Source organism: Pygocentrus nattereri, chromosome 4 (genome assembly GCF_015220715.1).
Source record: "Pygocentrus nattereri isolate fPygNat1 chromosome 4, fPygNat1.pri, whole genome shotgun sequence".
Taxonomy (NCBI): domain Eukaryota; kingdom Metazoa; phylum Chordata; class Actinopteri; order Characiformes; family Serrasalmidae; genus Pygocentrus; species Pygocentrus nattereri.
In genome coordinates, this window is record NC_051214.1 from 10,494,692 (window position 1) to 10,513,560 (window position 18,869).

The window sequence follows — 18,869 nt, forward strand, 5'->3', positions numbered from 1 at the left end:
CATTTTATACAGATTTTAATCATGTTTATAATGCCTTATGAATGAAAATAACAGCAAATTGCAAATTGTTGCACTAATTTAGCATTACATTGTGCTAATTGTTGTGCTGAACAGTAAATCCTGCTTTGCAAGGTTGGAAGACATAGCTAAAGACGTAGACCAGCATGAATTCCATGCTCATCTGAGCTGTGTGTGCTTATGCAAACAACAGGTCGGAGTATTTGGCCTTCTTGGAGCGAGTGGGCGGGGTTCTGGAAAGGGTCCCGCCTACAGACTCCTTAGTCTTACTGGGAGACTTGAATGCTCATGTTGGCGATGACTGGGAGACCTGGAGAGGCGTGACTGGGAAAAACGACCTGCCCGATCTAAACCCAAATGGTAAATTGTTGTTGGACTTCTGTGCCAGGCATGGATTGTCCATAACGAACACAAAGTTTAATCACAAGGATATTCATAAGTGTACATGGTACCAGAGAAGGAGGCCGTTAAGGACTGGATGACTCAGCAGATGGGTACCGACAGGCAAAACAGGTGGCAGCCACAATGGTGGCAGAAGCAAAATCCAGATTGTGGGAGGAGTTTGGTGAAGCCATGGAAAAAGACTTTCGGTCGGCCTTGAGGAGGTTCTGGATGACTGTCCGGCAACTCAGGAGTGGTTTGGGTGGTTGCATCCAAGCTGTTTTCGGCAGGGGTGGAGAAACTCAGACTTCAAATGAGGATGTTGTTAGTAGGTGGAAGGAGAACTTTGAGGAACTTCTTAATCTGGACATGCCTCCCTCACAGGAGTCAGAGCCAGAAGCTTCTGTCAAGCTCCATTTCCCTGGTGGAGGTCACTGAGGTAGTTGGCAAGCTCTTCAATGGCAAGGCACCAGGAGTAGATGAGATTCATATGGAGATGCTTAAAGCTGTGGATAATGTGGGGCTGCCATGGCTGTCACACTTTTGCAATATTGCATGAACCTTAGGAACAGCCCTTGGGCTTGCAGACTGAGGTGGTGGTTCCTATTTTTAAATAAGGGGACTGGAGGGTGTGTGCCAACTATCGGGGTATCACACTGCTCAGCCTCCCTGGGAAAGCCAAGGTGCTGGAAAGGAGACTTCGACCAATAGTTGAACTTCAGATTGAGGAGGAACAGTGCGGATTCTGTCCTGGCCGTGGAACAATGGACTAGCTTTTCACCCTCTCACAGATTGTTGAGGGGTCATGGGAGTTTGCCAGCCCATGTGTTTTGTGGATTTGGAGTTCCCTGAGATATCTTGTGGGAGGTCCTCCAGGAGTATGGGGTGCTGGGGCTACTACTCCGGGCCATTCAATCTCTGTCCTCCCGGAGTGAGAGCTATGTTCATATACTCAGGATTAAGTCGGACACTTTCAGTGTTAGCATTGGACTTTGCCAGGGTTGTGCCCTGTCTCCACTCCTGTTCATGATATTAATGGACAGAGTGTCAAGGTGTAGCCGGGGTCAGGAGGGTATTACGTGTTGAGGCCGGAGGGTGGCGTCTCTGCTATTTGCAGATGATGTTTTTCTTTTGGCTGAATCACATGGATGCCTCCAGCACACACTGGAGTGGTTTGCATCTGAGTGTGAAGCAGTTGGTATGCGGATCAGCACATCCAAGTCTGACATATGGTCTTAGCCTGGAAAAGGATGGCATGCCCACTCCAGATAAGGGAAAGGACTTGCCCCAGGTGGAGGAGTTTAAGTATCTTGGGGTCTTGTTCATGAGTGATGGGAAGAGGGACCAGGCTGGGACAGGCTGCAGCAATAATGCAGATGCAGTCACTGTACCAGTAGCAGTGACTGTAGTGATGAAGAGGGAGCTAAGCCATAAGGTGAAGCTCTCTGGTGGTCGGTCTACATCCTGAACCTCACCTATGGTCATGAGCTGTGGGTAACAACCGAAAGAATGAGATAGCAAATACAAGCAGTTGAAATGAGCTTTCTTTGCAGGGGTGGTGGGCTACACTCTATTTGATAGGGTGAGGAGCTCGGAGTAGAGCTGCTGCTCCTCCGCATTGAGAGGAGCTAGCTGAGGTGGTTCAGGCATCTGATCTGCACGCCTGTGGGCCATCCGGATCGGTGGGGGTGTATCAGGCACGGCCTACTGGGACAAGACCCTGGGGTCGTCCTTGGATTTGCTGGAGGGATTATGTCTTCGTGTTGGCCTGGGAATGGCTTGGGGTCCCCGGGAATGAGCTGGAGAAAGTTGTGGGGGACAGGGTTGTCTGGGATTCTCTGCTCTCCCAACTGCTGCCGCAGCCCTATCTGGACTAAGCAGTTAACGAAGATGATGATGATGACGATGATTTTGGAGCTGGCTATTTCAAACTATGTCACGAATTAAAAAACGATAAGAACAGAGATATGAGACTTTGTCCTGACAGCGACAATATGCTGGTTTTGCTGGTGACCACTGTATTAACTTCCATTGCTGCTGACCAGCAGCCGAAAGGCAAGGTTTAGCTGAAGTTTAGCTGATCTGTCCTTCATACAGTAAAAAAGCATGAAAATATGAGCACTAAAGTTTTTTTTTACATCTTTCCCTAGTTCTATTTTGTATTGTGGTGGACGTGTGGTTTAGTTTTCTTGTTTATTAAAAAAATGTGGCTTTTTTTTTTTTCATTTTACTGCAGTTAACTTTGTTTTTTCATTGTTAGTTTCTGTTTTTATAATCATTTTCAATAAGTATATTAATCCTGATACAGTTTGCATTACGCTGAAGACTAAAACGTTCTGAGACTAAAACGTTAGCAAAATCCCCAGCACTGAATGCAACTCTTACAGTATTAAATTTTTGTCCAGCTGCACTTAAATGAACACTGAGCATTAATTCAGCACTGTTAATTCACTACTGGGGATTTTGCTGCATACCACAGATCCATTTCCATAAGTTGGGAAAGGGGAAAAAAACATGATAGGATTAAAGCACGTTTACGCAATTTCTCTATCTCTGTATAAAGGATCATATCATAATTCCAGATTGGGGGATATTTATAGTAAAAGGGATTAACATGTTAAAAAATAATAAAGCGAAATAGCAGAATGCCATTCTGTTCTGTTGGAATTGTGTGGTGGTGTGCGAAATTACTGCTAAGTGGTCCTGTCTGGTCACCTGCAGTTGGAGTTGAGGCCTTTGGTGTGACAGACTGTCAGGTTAGGTTACATCAGGTTACTTCCCTGCCGCAGTTGGAGGGAACAAGAGAAAGCACTCTCAAGAATGTCGTCACTAGAAATAATCAGAACTGCAGTGGTGAGCTTCTAGATAGTGTTGTACCACTGAGGTTATTGTAGAATTGAGTTGGTGAGGTTGGAGAGAAACACTAGAAGATGGCACTGATTTTTCAGTATTTTGTTTTGAGATGTAAACAGAGTCATTTGGAGTGGTTTGATGTGAAATGGTTTATTGTCGTGAAGCTTGTGGACTACAGTGGTGGTGATAGGAACCGGGGTCATTATGTCTTCAATGCAAATAAAGCCATTTTATTAACTATCCAAAATCTGTGAACCTACATATGTTGTGAGCTTTTGAGTATGAATGATATGGTTAATGGTAAAATGGTGGTAAAAATAGTGATAAATCTGAAAAACACGTTTTCGCTGGGACTGTTTTACCTCACAACACCCTGCATGTATCTGCAGGATCTCTGGAACCAAGATGCCAAGTGAGCATTTGACCGGCCGGTTTTCAAAGTATTGGGGCAGCGAGCCACCACTTTCTGATGTAGTTCACGATGCTTATGTAAAAAATAAAATCTCTGCTCTCCTTAAACTGCACATAGCGCTAAAAACAAAAAAAAAGCATTGGCTGAACCAATCAAAATCTTTGTTTTTCTCCAATAGTAAAGCCTTTGTGGCCTGTTCACTAGTGGAGCTGCAGCTCACTAATCCAGTTAAAATGCTTTTTAGTTCACCAATCCAGTTAAAATGCTTTTTAGTTCACCAATCCAGTAAAAATGCTTTTTAGTTCACCAATCCAGTTAAAATGCTTTTTAGTTCACTAATCCAGTTAAAATGCTTTTTAGTTCACTAATCCAGTTAAAATGCTTTTTAGTTCACTAATCCAGTTAAAATGCTTTTTAGTTCACTAATCCAGTTAAAATGCTTTTTAGTTCACTAATCCAGTTAAAATGCTTTTTAGTTCACCAATCCAGTAAAAATGCTTTTTAGTTCACCAATCCAGTTAAAATGCTTTTTAGTTCACTAATCCAGTTAAAATGCTTTTTAGTTCACCAATCCAGTTAAAATGCTTTTTAGTTCACTAATCCAGTTAAAATGCTTTTTAGTTCACTAATCCAGTTAAAATGCTTTTTAGTTCACTAATCCAGTTAAAATGCTTTTTAGTTCACTAAAATTGCTAAATGTCATTTTTCCTCATTTCTGAACTAAAGTTGTCTTCACACCTGCCTTTGACATGTAAACGCTCCACACGAACAAAATGAACCACAGTCCGGTAAAATCCGCTTTAAAGCAAACCTTCTAAAGTTTGCTGCTGATGGGAACACATTTTTACGGTAGTCCCCATTAATGGAGAGAATTCAACACCAGAACACACTTTGCCCAGTGCACGTCAGCGTTGTGCAGCCCGTGTAATCTGTCTGTATTAACATTTGACTCTTTACAAGCACTCTCGCAACACAAGCTGCCAAAAACAGCAGATGAGCAATAAACTTATAGCAAATACATGCATTTGATTTTGGCACATGGACCGCAGCGGCCTCATTGGTCTCATCTCTTATCTTCTGTTTTTCTATTTTAATGGAAGTAAATGTGAGAGCAACAGAGCGTTTGTATCCCTGCAAAATTTCTGACCAACAAACAAACACCCACATGAATAATTTGGTGCAGTGTGAAATCCATCGAACCAAATGAAAAACTTATAATTTAACAAAAATCAGACTTTAGAAAATAAAACTGGGTAGGAAAAAAGCCTGATGTTCCTCAGAGGTGTCAGTGATTGCCTAAAAAAAGGTTTGTTTATTTATTTACTTATTATTTATTATGAAAGGTTGTTTAATTCAGTTGATTTTGCCCCACCACTTAGTCCAAAACCTTCTCAAAACTATGGGAAGCGGGGAATATTGAGTATTCATAACCATTTTGTGCAAGAACGTAATGTGACTGACCTTTTAGAGACATTGGGCCTCATTCAGCAACCATTCTTAGCCTCTTAAATGGCCAGGGTTCATCAACAGGCCCAAGGTTTTATTACCCACTTCTATAACATACGAGTAGCTCAGCCAGTTTACACTGAGGTCCTTGTAGTTACTAAATAATAAGTCCTAGTGTGTAATAAGCTCAGTTTTCTTATTTGGAATTTGTTTTTAGAACACAATCTAAACACAATTAAGAGCACAAAGTTGCGGTCAGTTCTGCGAACACGTCATCAATCTGATGTAGACTTTTTCGCAGAACAAATTTAAGAGAAACTTGGACGATATTGGTGAGCGAGGCCCATTAAACTCGTTAGACATCTGGTTCCCATCACCACCACTGTGAGCAATTCTAAACCTCTCTGAATGACTGTTTGCATCTAAATGTTCAAATGAGCTCTAAGAAGACTGGGGCCAAGACCAGTCCTGCTGTATGGATCTATAAATAGATATGCATATATATGTGCATATCACTGCAACCTTATACATTACAGATATGTAAACAGTTGTATATGATGCAATTGAATTAATGATGTACTGCATGTAAGTGTCCTGTAACAGCTCAGTGCTTTGTTACAGTGATCTAAATATGCACTCATTCCAGGTCCCGACGAGAAACTACAAGAACAGAAGGAGGAGTCCGTAAGCCTGGAAGGTAATGAAATATCTTATTATTTCTCACAACACACACAGGAACTAATTTACTGCAGTCTTTTGGGGTGTAAATTTACATTCTTCTCATTCTAAACCGGCAGAAAGTGTGTTAAATGCACAGTGTTGTTTTTTATGTCAGTTTGTTTATTTTCTATCTTCTAACTCTGTGTGCGTTAATCCCTGTGGCAGCCCTATTCTCAAGAGGAGCCCTGATATCACAAAGAACCCAGTGACGAAATCCGAGCAGTTGCTGAGGATAGACGATCATGACTTCACGATGAGGCCCGGCTTTGGAGGTAAAGCTTTAGTTCCTGATGTATCTTCAGAACAACTTTTCACAGGCTGAATTTAAACTACAGCATAGAATAGTACGATGCTGGATAGTTTGTTTATGTGACAGTATGTATTAGTGATTGAACACTGTCATTTTCCGATGTCATGTTCTTTTTCTTATCAATATTTTTCCAGATTTTTGTCTGCTAACTCGTACCGTAGTATTTGACATATAAACACTTCGCCAACTACAGAATGTTCAGTCTGATTTAGAATGGTGTGCTTTCATGCGGCTTTTGGATTGTACATACGGTTTTTGAAAGTAAGTTGTTTTTTTTTCCAATAGGAAATGAATGGCAGAATTGTGTGCAAATGTTTGTGCACTCCACATGCACAATGATACTAAAAGTACACTAGCAACATCCTAGTATCTACATGGGATACCACAGTAAAAGCCTAGTAACCACCTGGGATAGCATAGCAACACCCTAGCAACCACTTAGCTACACTTTAGCAAACACATAGGATGCTACAGAAAACATCTAGCAATCATCCAGTATCATACAGTAACTGCCGAGCAACACTTTCACAACTATCCTGCAACACCTTAGCCACCACCTGCAATACCATAGCAACACCCTAGCAACCACCTGTGATACCATATCAACCACCTAGCAGTCACCTGGGATACCAAAATAAATACCTAGGAATCATCCAGCATACCATAGCAACCACCTAGCAACACCTTAGCAACCATGTAGCAACAAGATATGAACCACCTGGGATAAATAGCAACTATCTAGCAATACACTAGCAATCACCTGGAATATAGCAAAACCTTAGCATCCACCTGTGATACCATAGCAAGCAGCAAACAACACTCTAGCAACCTTATTGGATAATATAGCAACCACCTTGCAACACCCTAGTAACCTACTGGAATACCATAGCAACTACCTACCAACACCCAAGTAACCAACTGGGATATCATAACAACTACCTAGCAACTTTGTAGCAACCACCTAGAATACTATAGCAACCACCTAGCAACTGCCTAGCAGCACCCTAACAATCACCTAGCAACACCTTAGCAACTGCCTAGCAACACTGCAGCAACCATCGGGGATACCAAAACAAGCACATAGCAATACCCTAGCAACCACTTGGCATACCATAGCAACAACCTAGCAACTTTGTAGCAGCCACATAGAATACCATAGCAACCACTTAGAAATCCCACCTAGCAGCACCCTACCAACCACCTACCAACACCTCAGTAACTGCTTAGCAACACTGTAGCAACCATTGGGGATACCAAAACAAGCACCTAGCAACACCCTAGCAGCCACTTGGCATACCATGGCAACTACCTACCAACACCCAAGTAACCAACTGGGATATCATAACAACTACCTAGCAACTTTGTAGTAACCACCTAGAATACTAAAACAAAACAAGCACATAGCAATACCCTAGCAACCACTTGGCATACCATAGCAACAACCTAGCAACTTTGTAGCAGCCACATAGAATACCATAGCAACCACTTAGAAATCCCACCTAGCAGCACCCTAACAATCACCTAGCAACACCTTAGCAACTGCCTAGCAACACTGCAGCAACCATCGGGGATACAAAAACAAGCACATAGCAACACCCTAGCAGCCACATAGAATACCATAGCAACCATTAGAAATCCCACCTAGCAGCACCCTACCAACCACCTACCAACACCTCAGCAACTGCCAGGCAACACTGGAGCAACCATTGGGAATACCAAAACAAGCACTTAGCAACACCCTAGGGACCTTTTGGCATATTACAGGGACCGCCTAGGAACATCTTAGCAAGGTTAAGTTTCACAATTCTGCATTTTCTTTGGGAAATTGGAGCACTTTTCTTGTTTTTGTCAGTACATCAGTACATCACCATAGCTTTTATGAGCATGTCATGAAAACTGTCAGTACTTAAAGAACAATGACCACCTGCACATTTCATTACAAAGAGAGCAAAATTTGACCTGTTTAACCAGATTTAATACAGCACAGTATATGGGAATCAAACAAAAAAAAATCTTTCCACTCATAGGCTTTAGATAGTATTTTTAAAACGTGCCCTGATGCTTCTTTTTTGTCGGTACTAAGTTATTAAACATCACAAAAATAGCTAGGAAAAAATGGTTATAGCTATTCAGTGCTTATTTACACAACTTAACAGCCATTTAGAAACATTGAGTTTGCACAGACGTTCAGTTCATGTTAAGAATGTCACAAATGGGCAAACCAGCACACAGTCCAGTCTTCTTGCTTGGACAGTTAACTTTTTTTCCTTGTTTCTGATGCGAGGATGAATCTTACTCAGCTTAATTGTCCTTGATGTCAGTGTAACACACACTTGCGTTCCCGAAACGTCTGGCTAGCCTAGTGGGAAAACGTGGCCGTCTCGTGCTGGGCTTCTGATGACATAACATCTCAGGGATTTCAGCCTGTGGGGCAGGGGCTGAGCCAAGTGATTAATTACAGACGGGCTGCCTACTACGGTTCAGTGCTTCACTAACCCGTCTCCGACTTTGCTAATCTTCAGCTTTCTTATGTCAAAAAGCTGGAAAGCTCGGGGAAAAAAAGATGTCAATAGATAGGTCAGTTCCAAAGCAAAAACAGGAAACAAAATGGTCACAGACCATTTATGGATTTCTTGTCCAGGTTTCTTAACGGAGACTTTTTACAGAGGGCTTATGTGAGACAGAGCATGGGGATGTCTCTGTGTCAAGTTTTCCCATTTCGAACTAGATTCTGAAAATATTGCAAACTCACGGTGCTCTGAATTATAAACGCTGCGCACTCGATTTGAACCATTTCATTCATTTTTGTCCCCTTATAATTTTGCCAAATGATGTCACAGGCAATTCCCAATGTAGTACTTTAGGTTCTCCCCCTACATTTATCACATGTTCACCTCAACACCAGTGCAGTCTGAGTACTTTTTTTAGGCTATATACCTTACATTACCGTGCTGCCTCAACGCGCTTACAGGAGAACCCTAATCGCTCAAAACTGTTTCATGATTGTGCCAAAGGCAGGTTATGCTATGGCTAGATCACAGCACAGATGGGGCTGGGCTTTGAACCTGTTAGACCTCACCTTCTCACAGTTAAGCCACAAATATATGCCGCAATTTGACCTGGACCCATTTTAATTTCACCTAGAGGAAATCACAGCTTTGACTTTCGGAAGTCCAACTGTGCTGTTTGTACTCATGGCGTTCCATTTCTCTGTACTTACACTGCAGGGATTTACTGAGCTAGGAGCAATGTGCGGCAGGATTATGGAACGAGTGCTGCTTCTTATGGCATTGTGGATTACATGGAGTGATGTATGCATTTAAATCCTCAGTCATTTACTTCCACATGCTATGTAGAAGAGCTATGAAGATGGATTGTGTGGATTGGATGTTAGGCCGGCAGACCTATTAAATTTTGACCTTCAGTGATAATGCTTCCCCCCTCATGCATGGGATACTAAGCAAAAACTATTAGTGATGTATCATGAACATAAAGGAATGCAAAAAAAGCCCAATGAGTTCTGGGAACCTAATGCATTGTTACATGCCAAACACAAAGCCCTGGAAAGCTCATGCAGTTGGAGCTACAGGGCACTTGGTGCAGTACAGTGATTTATTTTGGCTAGTATATGACTGTGTGGGAGCGCTGTGACCTAATTGTGTCCCCTTGCCCTGAAGATGTGACGAGGACACACAGGCCACAAATAGAATTGCGGAAATAATTAATTTTTTGCCGCATCCACTCCGCTTCTGAAAACATCCGCCTGGACTGTTCAGGTCTTCAGAGCTTGCCTTCTGTTGGGGCTGTAATTGAGCTAAACAGAAATTTCCCTGCAAATAAATCAGTAAATGATCAAATCTTTTGACATATTGGATTTGCCAGTCTCAAAACAGCGCCACTAAACCAAAATGTGTTTTTGCTTTGTCGTTTTAACCCTTAACTTGAACATCATGAAATGTTTTATGCGTTTTGTTTTTTGAAGTTGCTTACATAATTTAAATTCTTTTTTTAATTTCTAAAAATTTAGTGGGTTACTTGGTAAACTGTTGCCATTTGGTAACAATGAGCGATTGTACCATAGCACCATAAAATCTGGGGGGAAAAACAAGCGCCATAAAGTTTATTTTTTATTTATTTTTTCCATTTATTTTTCTCTAAAAACATTCTTTTATCCTTTTATTGAAAACAAGAACAAATCTAACTTATACATAGTGAAATGTATGACCCAATGTTTACAAATATTGGAAATGAATACAGTTTCAAATGGTATTTAGAATGTATTGTAATAACAACATCATAATAAAAAATCCAGTTCATGTGATGTCATGAAGTAATTGTCCTTTCAAAATAAAAGTCTTTTCCGCAATTAAATAAGAAAACACAGATTTTATATTACCACTTTTTAGTAAACTGAGGATAAAGTAATTGTTGCCATAAGGCAACACCGTGGAGTAGAGGGTTACGTTGTAAATGTCATAATTCTCATTTCTTTTCAGGCCCAGCTATTCCTGTGGGAGTGGATGTTCAAGTTGAGAGCCTGGACACCATCTCAGAAGTGGACATGGTGAGAAGATCAGACACTTTTTCCTGAAAATATGCTTTTGTTGTCTAAAGCCTGAACAACGTTTAATACTAGCTAGCAGTTAAGATGAATTCCAGAGCATTCAAAGAGCTCGCAGCCTTAACAGCAGTGCGATGATTCAGTGCGGCCCTCCTGGCTTAGTGATGGAGAAGCATATTCGTTGGATCTCCTCTGAAGGACGTTTCCATGGACTAGCCCCAGGCTCATGCTTTCAGTGGAGGGAAAACAAAATGCTAATATGGATGCACATATTAAAGACCTTATGTTGCTCATTTTCTTAGTATCCTGCCCTGATCCTTCTCAGTTTCAACTGAAAAACATCAAAAATCAATGTACAAGGGATGTCACAATTGAGTTTTTTGCCTAGAAGCTATTTACTATTGAATGCCCACTGGCAGTTTTATTTTGGTAGACCACAATGCAGCCACACAGTGCATTAAAGGAGACAATGTTGAGTAGAACAGTGAGAAACCGAACAGGGCTCAGAGCTGTGGAGTAACGGCACAGGAGCCCATGGTAAGGTTTTGAATTTATGGACGCTGAGTATGTTCCGTGTGTGGTGGTCGTATATGTTTGATCCAGAGTCAGAGAACACCAGAGACTGTTGCGGAGGGCCAGCCATCTATCAGGACTCAGCAGGATGTTACTTTCACATTCATAGCCCTGTTTCGCTTTGCTCGTATCATACTGAGTTATCAAACATACATAAGCATTTTTAGCATTAACTGTTCTGTATAGATCCATCAGTTACTGCAAGTATTCCATCCATCAGAATGGAGATTTTTCTAAAATGTAAGGCTCGTTATCGAAAGCCGTATCAAACAGGACATCACTGCAAGCTGCAGGAGGACATCATTGCAGTGTCTGCACATGACTGTAGCAAAAGTAGTCCAAGTCAATTCATGAGACAGCAAGGGGCGAATCTCAGCTGCATCGTGAATCAGGTTGCAACTGGACTCTGAGTCACTGACTCGGAACACTATTTCTGTTGATCAGCTCTGATACTGATCTTTCAGATTGGACTGGCAGATCCCTGAAAGGTACTATAACAGCTCTTGCTCTGCTGCAGGACTTCACCATGACCCTGTATCTGAGGCACTACTGGAAGGACGAGCGACTCTCCTTCCCCAGCACCACCAACCAGAGCATGACCTTTGACAGCCGTCTGGTGAAAAAGATCTGGGTCCCTGACATGTTCTTCGTCCATTCCAAACGCTCCTTCATTCATGACACCACCACTGACAATGTAATGCTCAGGGTCTACCCCGACGGCAAAGTTCTCTACAGCGTCAGGTATGTTACTACTAATCTTATTGATACTGCTTCTGTACGTCAGTGCTGCTCTTATTGGTTCTTTTTTATTGCTTAAAGTTAGCTTTCTCTTTTATAGCCTGCTACTTGTAGCAATGCATTGCCACCCTAGTAAACCCAGTGACTATGATTATGATGCTGATTATGCATTTGGTGCTTTACTGCTACTCCTTTGGGTTAGTTTTTATTGTCTACGTATAATTAGGGCTAAAGAATCAGCAGAACACTTAACTTTCCTTTGTAGTAATTCATTATTAGCCTAGCAAACCGGATGCATTCTACCCATGTCTTATGTACGTAAACACGGTTTATGAGCCGTGTGCAAATGTGCTTATCTTCCTGATGCATGTGCATTTAGGGAGGGCCACACAAAACATGCAGATGATTGCATGTTCTACTCGATTTACTAAAGTTGGAGAAATGGGCCGGATTTGCATCGTTTTTCCTCCGCCTTTTAAAACTAGCCATAAAATTGCATTACAGCCTCAAAAACGAGTCCCTGAGAGACTTCCTTTTAACAGTGACAGCAGACACAGTGATTAGGTGGAGGCACGGTCTTTGAACATGAGCTGAAGGAATGTTTACCATCATAATAACACTGCTTAAGCGCTCTGGACCAGATGTATGTAGGTGAAAAGACATGGCGCAAAATATGCAATGATGCAGACGCAGTATGGACTTGCAGGTCATTGTTATTGTTTCATAAAATCTGTTTTCTTGACTGTAATGAAGTAGCACCCCTCTTGAATATTTTGGTTATTTTGCCTCCAGTTGGTAGGCATTCGTACATACATTTGGCCCTGATCTTCGTCATCTGTAAGCCTAGTGAGCTCTGTAATTATGCAGTGGATAAGAAGAAACATGGGACTCTGCATTTCTGTACATTTAATTGTGTTTGATTACCAGATGTTTTGTCAGATTGCTTGTATTTCCTTCTTTAGTAGCAAGAGTATTGTTGCATTAACCCGGAAAGAGCATCGTTGTCATTAACCGGACTAAGGGTGCTTTCACACCTAGTTTGTTTGGTCTGGACCTATGGAGTTTTCAGTTTGCTCCGAACGAAAATAGCAGGTGTGAAAGGTGCCACAGTCCAGAACAAAGGACCAAAATTGGTGTGACTCTAGTATGTGAGGGTTTTGACATGCAGTCAGGCTAGTTGGACACATTAAATTGCCCCTGTACGTGTGTGATTGTGTATATCTGCGTTTCGGCCCTGTGATGGACCTGTCCAGCGTGTATCCTGCCTTCGGCCCAGTGACCGCTGGGATAGGTGCTCCTGCGACCCAGAGGATAAGTGGTTTTGAAAATATGTGTATGTGTAAAAGAGGTGGTCTTGGTACAGATCAAACTGAACCATGGTTGGTTAATTTCCATGGTGAAAACATTTTTCTGGATGGTTCCGATTTTCAGACCAATTACAGAAAGTTGAGGGACGCTATCATCACCCATTAATAGAAAGTAAAAAAAATGAAAGTAAAAATCATATCTCATTGTATTTTGGTCCAATGAAAAACTCAGAAGTCAACTTGAAAGTACACATAAAAACACCAAAATATATACCTTATTTTTTGTGAGGATGAGAGAAGATATTCATTCTCCACTACCCTCTGATTTGACAACATGCTGACCTCAAACGCGTGCCTCTCTACAAACCAATCAGTGTGAAGTACAGGGAGACGTAGCCCACGTAGGTGATGACGACAGGACATAAATGTGTAATGAAAAGTTCTTTAGTGCGCTGCTAAATTGCAGCGTGAAACAAGAACTGACCAGATAAAATGTATACAATGTAAGAAAAATGTGACCCGTGGTTCTGACCTTGGTCCAGACTTTTCAGGTTTCAAAACGGCCTAAATCTGACGTCTTAAATGTAGGTGAACACCTCACAGGTTTTTGTTCTGTCTGCTCGTCACAGAATTTAAGCCTGACTGCCTGTGTGAGCAAGATCTGTTTCACTGTCTAAAATCTGTTCCAACATAGCGCAATTCAGGGAAAATAAACGTTGTGTCTTGAAGTATCATGATATGTTTTCGCCATATTGCCCATGTCTATTATGGTTGGCAACATATGGCTCTTTTTCTGACCTGTTGTAGCTCAATACCAGAATTGGATTTTTAGGTCAAAATAAAATAATGCTCCTTTGCAGTAAAATACGTCTCTGCTGATTGGTCAACACAGTTATTAATAAGTATAACTGCTAATTAATAAGTATAAGCTATTAATAAGTATAACTGCTTTAAGTAATAAGCTATTAATAAGTATAACTGCTAATTCAGCCTTTAGTCCTGAAGGTTGGCATGCAGACTGTTGGTCACCATAGTAACGCAGACAACAATTGCACCTAGCTAGTCGCTAACAAAAAGGCACAGAGAAAGACGAATCAGTAATTGGAGATAAACTGTGTTGTTTGTATTTATTTGCATTTATAATGGGAAAAATTGAATAACAAACTGACTTCAGCCCTATAAAAGTTGAGAGACTCGAGAAACTCTAGCACTTCTATGGAAACATTTCCTGCCGGAGATGTAAGGAAAGAGGCTATAGCTGAGCTAAAGCTTAAAGCAGGGCAAAGTAAATCTATGTTTTCGCTTACATTTTTAGCCTATCCTAGGACGTCAGCACACACTGAGACATTTACAACCAAGATGATAAAATGGACATAAACTATTGACTCTCAAAGTGGTTTCATTTTTGTTGAAAGGACAAAATATCTCTTGTTAACATTTGGATTACCGACCGCTGATCTATCTAATCTCTTTTCTACTCATGGGTAAACCAGTTCAAGAGGTGTCAAGAGGCATCGCTAACTGAACGCAGCCCCGATGCTTGGAAGGTAGCGCGCTGGCATCGGTGGACCGCTGGAACGCTTCTGCCTTCTCGTTTAATCTTCTGAAGCTGTGTTGGAAAAACCGATGCTAACCCCACACTGAGCCCGAGCATGAAACAGATGCTAGTTTGTTAGCCATAGCCAAATCATCCGCTGCCTTGTTACATAAGGAGAGGTGGCGCAGCTTTGCAGACGACAAAAAAATGATTCTCTCCGAACTCAGTCAGCGAGATCAAGAGCAGGCAGACATTAAAAAGAGGATAGACGAGGAGAAAAGGATAGCGTCCCCAAAGAGCTCCTTCTGATCAAGCAAATCATACAGCTGACAGTTAGGACTGTTTTCAAGGCATGTCTGATGAATTCGGCAGCTATCCGCTGCTGAGCTACGTTCAGAGCTGCCCAGGATAATCTCTTTACAGAAACAAATGGGGAATGTGCATTTGTTCTGCTTGATAATTTCGTTGTTGTGGATTTCGAGTGTTGTCTGGCAATGTGTGCTGTTTAAAACCCCTTTGAAAATGGGTGAGTAATTATCAGAGTGCTGAAATCAGAGAGCATAATCCACACACACTGTCTCTGTCTCACTCTCTCTCTCTCTCTCTCTCTCTCTCTCTCTCTCTCTCTCTCTCTCTCTCTCTCTCTCTCTCTCTCTCTGAGAACCAGCGCTTGTTAGAGCTCATAATCACTCAGGCAGTGGATTGGCTGCAGATCAGGCCACCCTCTGGATTAAATTAAGTAATATTTTAACACTGTCCAAAGAAAAAAAATCTACCTCTATAATAGTAACTTTACAGTAGACAGCAAATACATTTTACGTAAAGATTTTGGAGCATTTCTATTGCTTCATTCATCATGACATTTTTTACGCAATATAAAGGACAGCTGTTGTATTCAAATGATATATGAAAAAAAATGGGCAAAATTGTGCATAGTTTTTTGGACAGTGATGATTTGCTCCTTTAGCACATACAGGTCACATACATAGTACAGTTGTGGGGTGGGGGTTGGGGCATTAATTTTGGCTGGATTAATTTAATTAAACTTTTTCGGAAACAAGGAATCAGTGCATCTTGAAATCTTTCATTTCACCAAGAATTATTTTCAGAATTCGCAAGTAGTTCACAAATATGACCCTGACATGCTTATAACCGCTCCATCTACTGTGTATGCTGTGTATACAATGCACTTTAAGCAGCTTTCCCATTTCCTTCACCTGTAGTCAGTGGACACATGAATTTTATATATTATAAAGTATTCATATTATATGTCTTAAAAATGCACTCAAATTTCAATTTTTGATGTAAGAGAAAGATAGGTAAAACATTTTGAAGGCAGAAACAAAGAATAAGTAGGTCTACAGCTAAGCATAAAAAGCTAAGACTTTGCAAATAATTTTACTGGTAATGCAAATAAGCAATAGGGTTTGAAAATGCCTGTTTCCTTCACTGTGTGCACTGGCACAGACACATTCAAACAGTGTGAGTGGCAGCAGATCAACAATGAAAATGCCATTAAATGTAAAACAATGCCTCAACCTATAAGCTTCATACCACAGAAGCAGGAAACTTCCTGCTAGCAAAATCTAACTAAAAAAGTATGATCAATCACCCTGGATGATCAGCTGTTCTCTGCTGTCAAGAATACTGGATTTTGTGGTACTTCCTGTGGCCTACATACTATTAGAATTTTCATAATTCTGGGTTAACTTTATATGTAAGTATTAGTTGTGGGGTACTGCAAGGTTCTGTTTTAGGCCCAATTTTATTCACTGTACATACTTTCCTGCTAGATTTCTTTCAAAAATATAACATTTCTTATGATCTTTGTGCTGATGACACAAATTAATCATAGATTTCTTGTGTGCTGTCTTTTTTAAGAAAACATATAGTATGTCTTTTTTAGTGGTATATCCGTTTCATTTTATTTTATATTGACACCTGTATTAAGAAAATGGTTTGCACCTCTGACACTTGGCAAATAAAGATTCTGATTCTAATATAATCAATTCTAACATTCCAAATCAATGCAGTTGAATCACCATCTTAACACTGTTGCGTCACGATGCATCAATGCAATTTTACACCAGTACAATCTGTCCTGTCTGCACAGCTTGAATTGGTTAAATCTCCGCAGAACAGGCAGTGATTGAAGAGTGAAGTGCATGACGGTGGAGCTGCGGCAGCCTTCGGTAATCCCACTCCTTTTCTAGGCGTGGATTAGGGTATGTGCTGATGGAGTTGGGGGAGAGGCCACGTGGGCGGGTGTTCTGGGGCAGATGCAAAGCTGGCTGATTGGTGAGGGGTTAATCTTCCGAGCCCACTACTGCAGCTGTGCCCCATTCGCTCACTCTGAACGTGGGTGAGGATTTCTTTTCAGTTATCAAGCCTGCATATGGACTACGTACACTCCATAGTCAGCCTTCCCAGTCTGAGCCTCTGGCCAACTCTGTCCCACAGCCAGATGGATGGCTTCTGTGGATTGCGTTTATTCCGAGGGCAGATATCGCTCATCAGTGCAGACTGGATGATTTAGGCTTCAGGCGTGATCGTAAATGATTCCCCTGCAAAGTATAATTATTGCAGTAGTGGAAAGAGAGTTTGAAAATAGAGTGTCTAAAATACAATGAGGTATTAAACCATATAGGGCTTTAAAAAATCAAATAATAGAGGTGAGAGCAGGTGGCAGCTGCGTGCCATCTGCATGAATATGATAAGAATGAGTTGACACCTTTGCAAACCTAAGCAAGAAGGAAGGCTGTTTCTCACAGACTTCCAATTTTACTCCTGAACCTGTAATTTCAAAATTATCTCATTATGCTTTAATAATTTAAGTGAGTCTGGGAAATGGTTGAACCTAGAAAAGAGGTGCAGTAATTTTATCTCAAATGATAAGAAATTTTATATTTTTGAAAGGTACCAAAGAAGGATACATATGGAGAAAAAAATGGGACTAGAATAGAACCTTGCAGTACCCCTCAAGTGATAGATGCCATAAAGGAAGAGAAATCAAGCTACAGATGCTTCAGTATTCATTGTCTATTCATATCTGGAAAGCTTTTTCTTTCCTTTTTGCTTCCTATAGGAGCTAATCCATCTTTCCAGCCATCCATGATGAACAAAGATACTACATACAGGGATTTAGGTATATACACTGTAAGTGCATTTTGATAGGACTGCCACCTTTGAACAACTAAAGAACAAATGTGGAGTATTTTGTTAGGTTTTTGCAGGTCAGAAGCTACATTTAAGCCCCCCTACCCAGATTTTCAACTGCTAAGTCGTCACCTTTAAATAGTCACCTCAAAGATCATGTTAGCAAAGATAAAATCATGTGTTGTCTCTATAGAATATTACAAGCTATCAACCCTCCTACAACAATGAATTAAAGCAAACTGGCAGAGGGATTTAGAAGTTAAGATACCTGATGATAAAATCTGGGGAAACAGCCTGAAACGAATAAACTGATGCTTTGGTAACTCCAGGCACTCCAGGTCTTATCCAGTTCAAAACTATTTATAGACTTTACTCCTCCAGATATTTTCACGTGTCTCACCTATCAGTGATAAATGTATTGCAGCGGAGGTGCTTCAGTACATATTTACAAACTCTGCCATGATCTACGTGGTTACTGGCATGAAATTTTCCTTAAATGTCAGACTGAGCTCAACTAGCAGCTCAACAACAGTTTCTTTCATATTAATTATTGACAGGCCAAAAGCTCATTTTAACCTTTGTGAAAGAAGAAAGAAGCACTCACACTTGGGTTATGACTCACAGACCTAACAAGTACCCTGAATGAATATGATTTCTGTTAAAATTTGCCTTGCCTTTGTCTGATGTCTTGAGTGTGTACAAAGTTAATGAGGTAGAAGTGATGGAAGACCCCAGTTGGGATTTGCCATCTTCCTCGCTTTGTCATTTTTCTGTATTCCTTCCTTTTATTGTTATGCTGAGGTGAAGGGAGTACGTCCCTTCTTTGTGTTGCATTCTCTGTAAAAAATATACAGATA

The 18,869-nt window shown here is 41.0% G+C and overlaps 1 protein-coding gene across 1 annotated transcript in view; it reads left to right on the forward strand.

Annotated features, from left to right (window-relative positions):
* Positions 1–18,869, forward strand: part of gabrr1 (gamma-aminobutyric acid type A receptor subunit rho1) — a 53,761-nt gene that overhangs the window by 20,467 nt on the left and 14,425 nt on the right. Inside the window, exons 2-5 of the mRNA XM_017697716.2 lie at positions 5,757–5,807; positions 5,996–6,102; positions 10,637–10,704; positions 11,792–12,015. Coding sequence (XP_017553205.1) covers positions 5,757–5,807; positions 5,996–6,102; positions 10,637–10,704; positions 11,792–12,015 — 450 coding nt within the window. The remainder of the gene's footprint in view (positions 1–5,756; positions 5,808–5,995; positions 6,103–10,636; positions 10,705–11,791; positions 12,016–18,869) is intronic.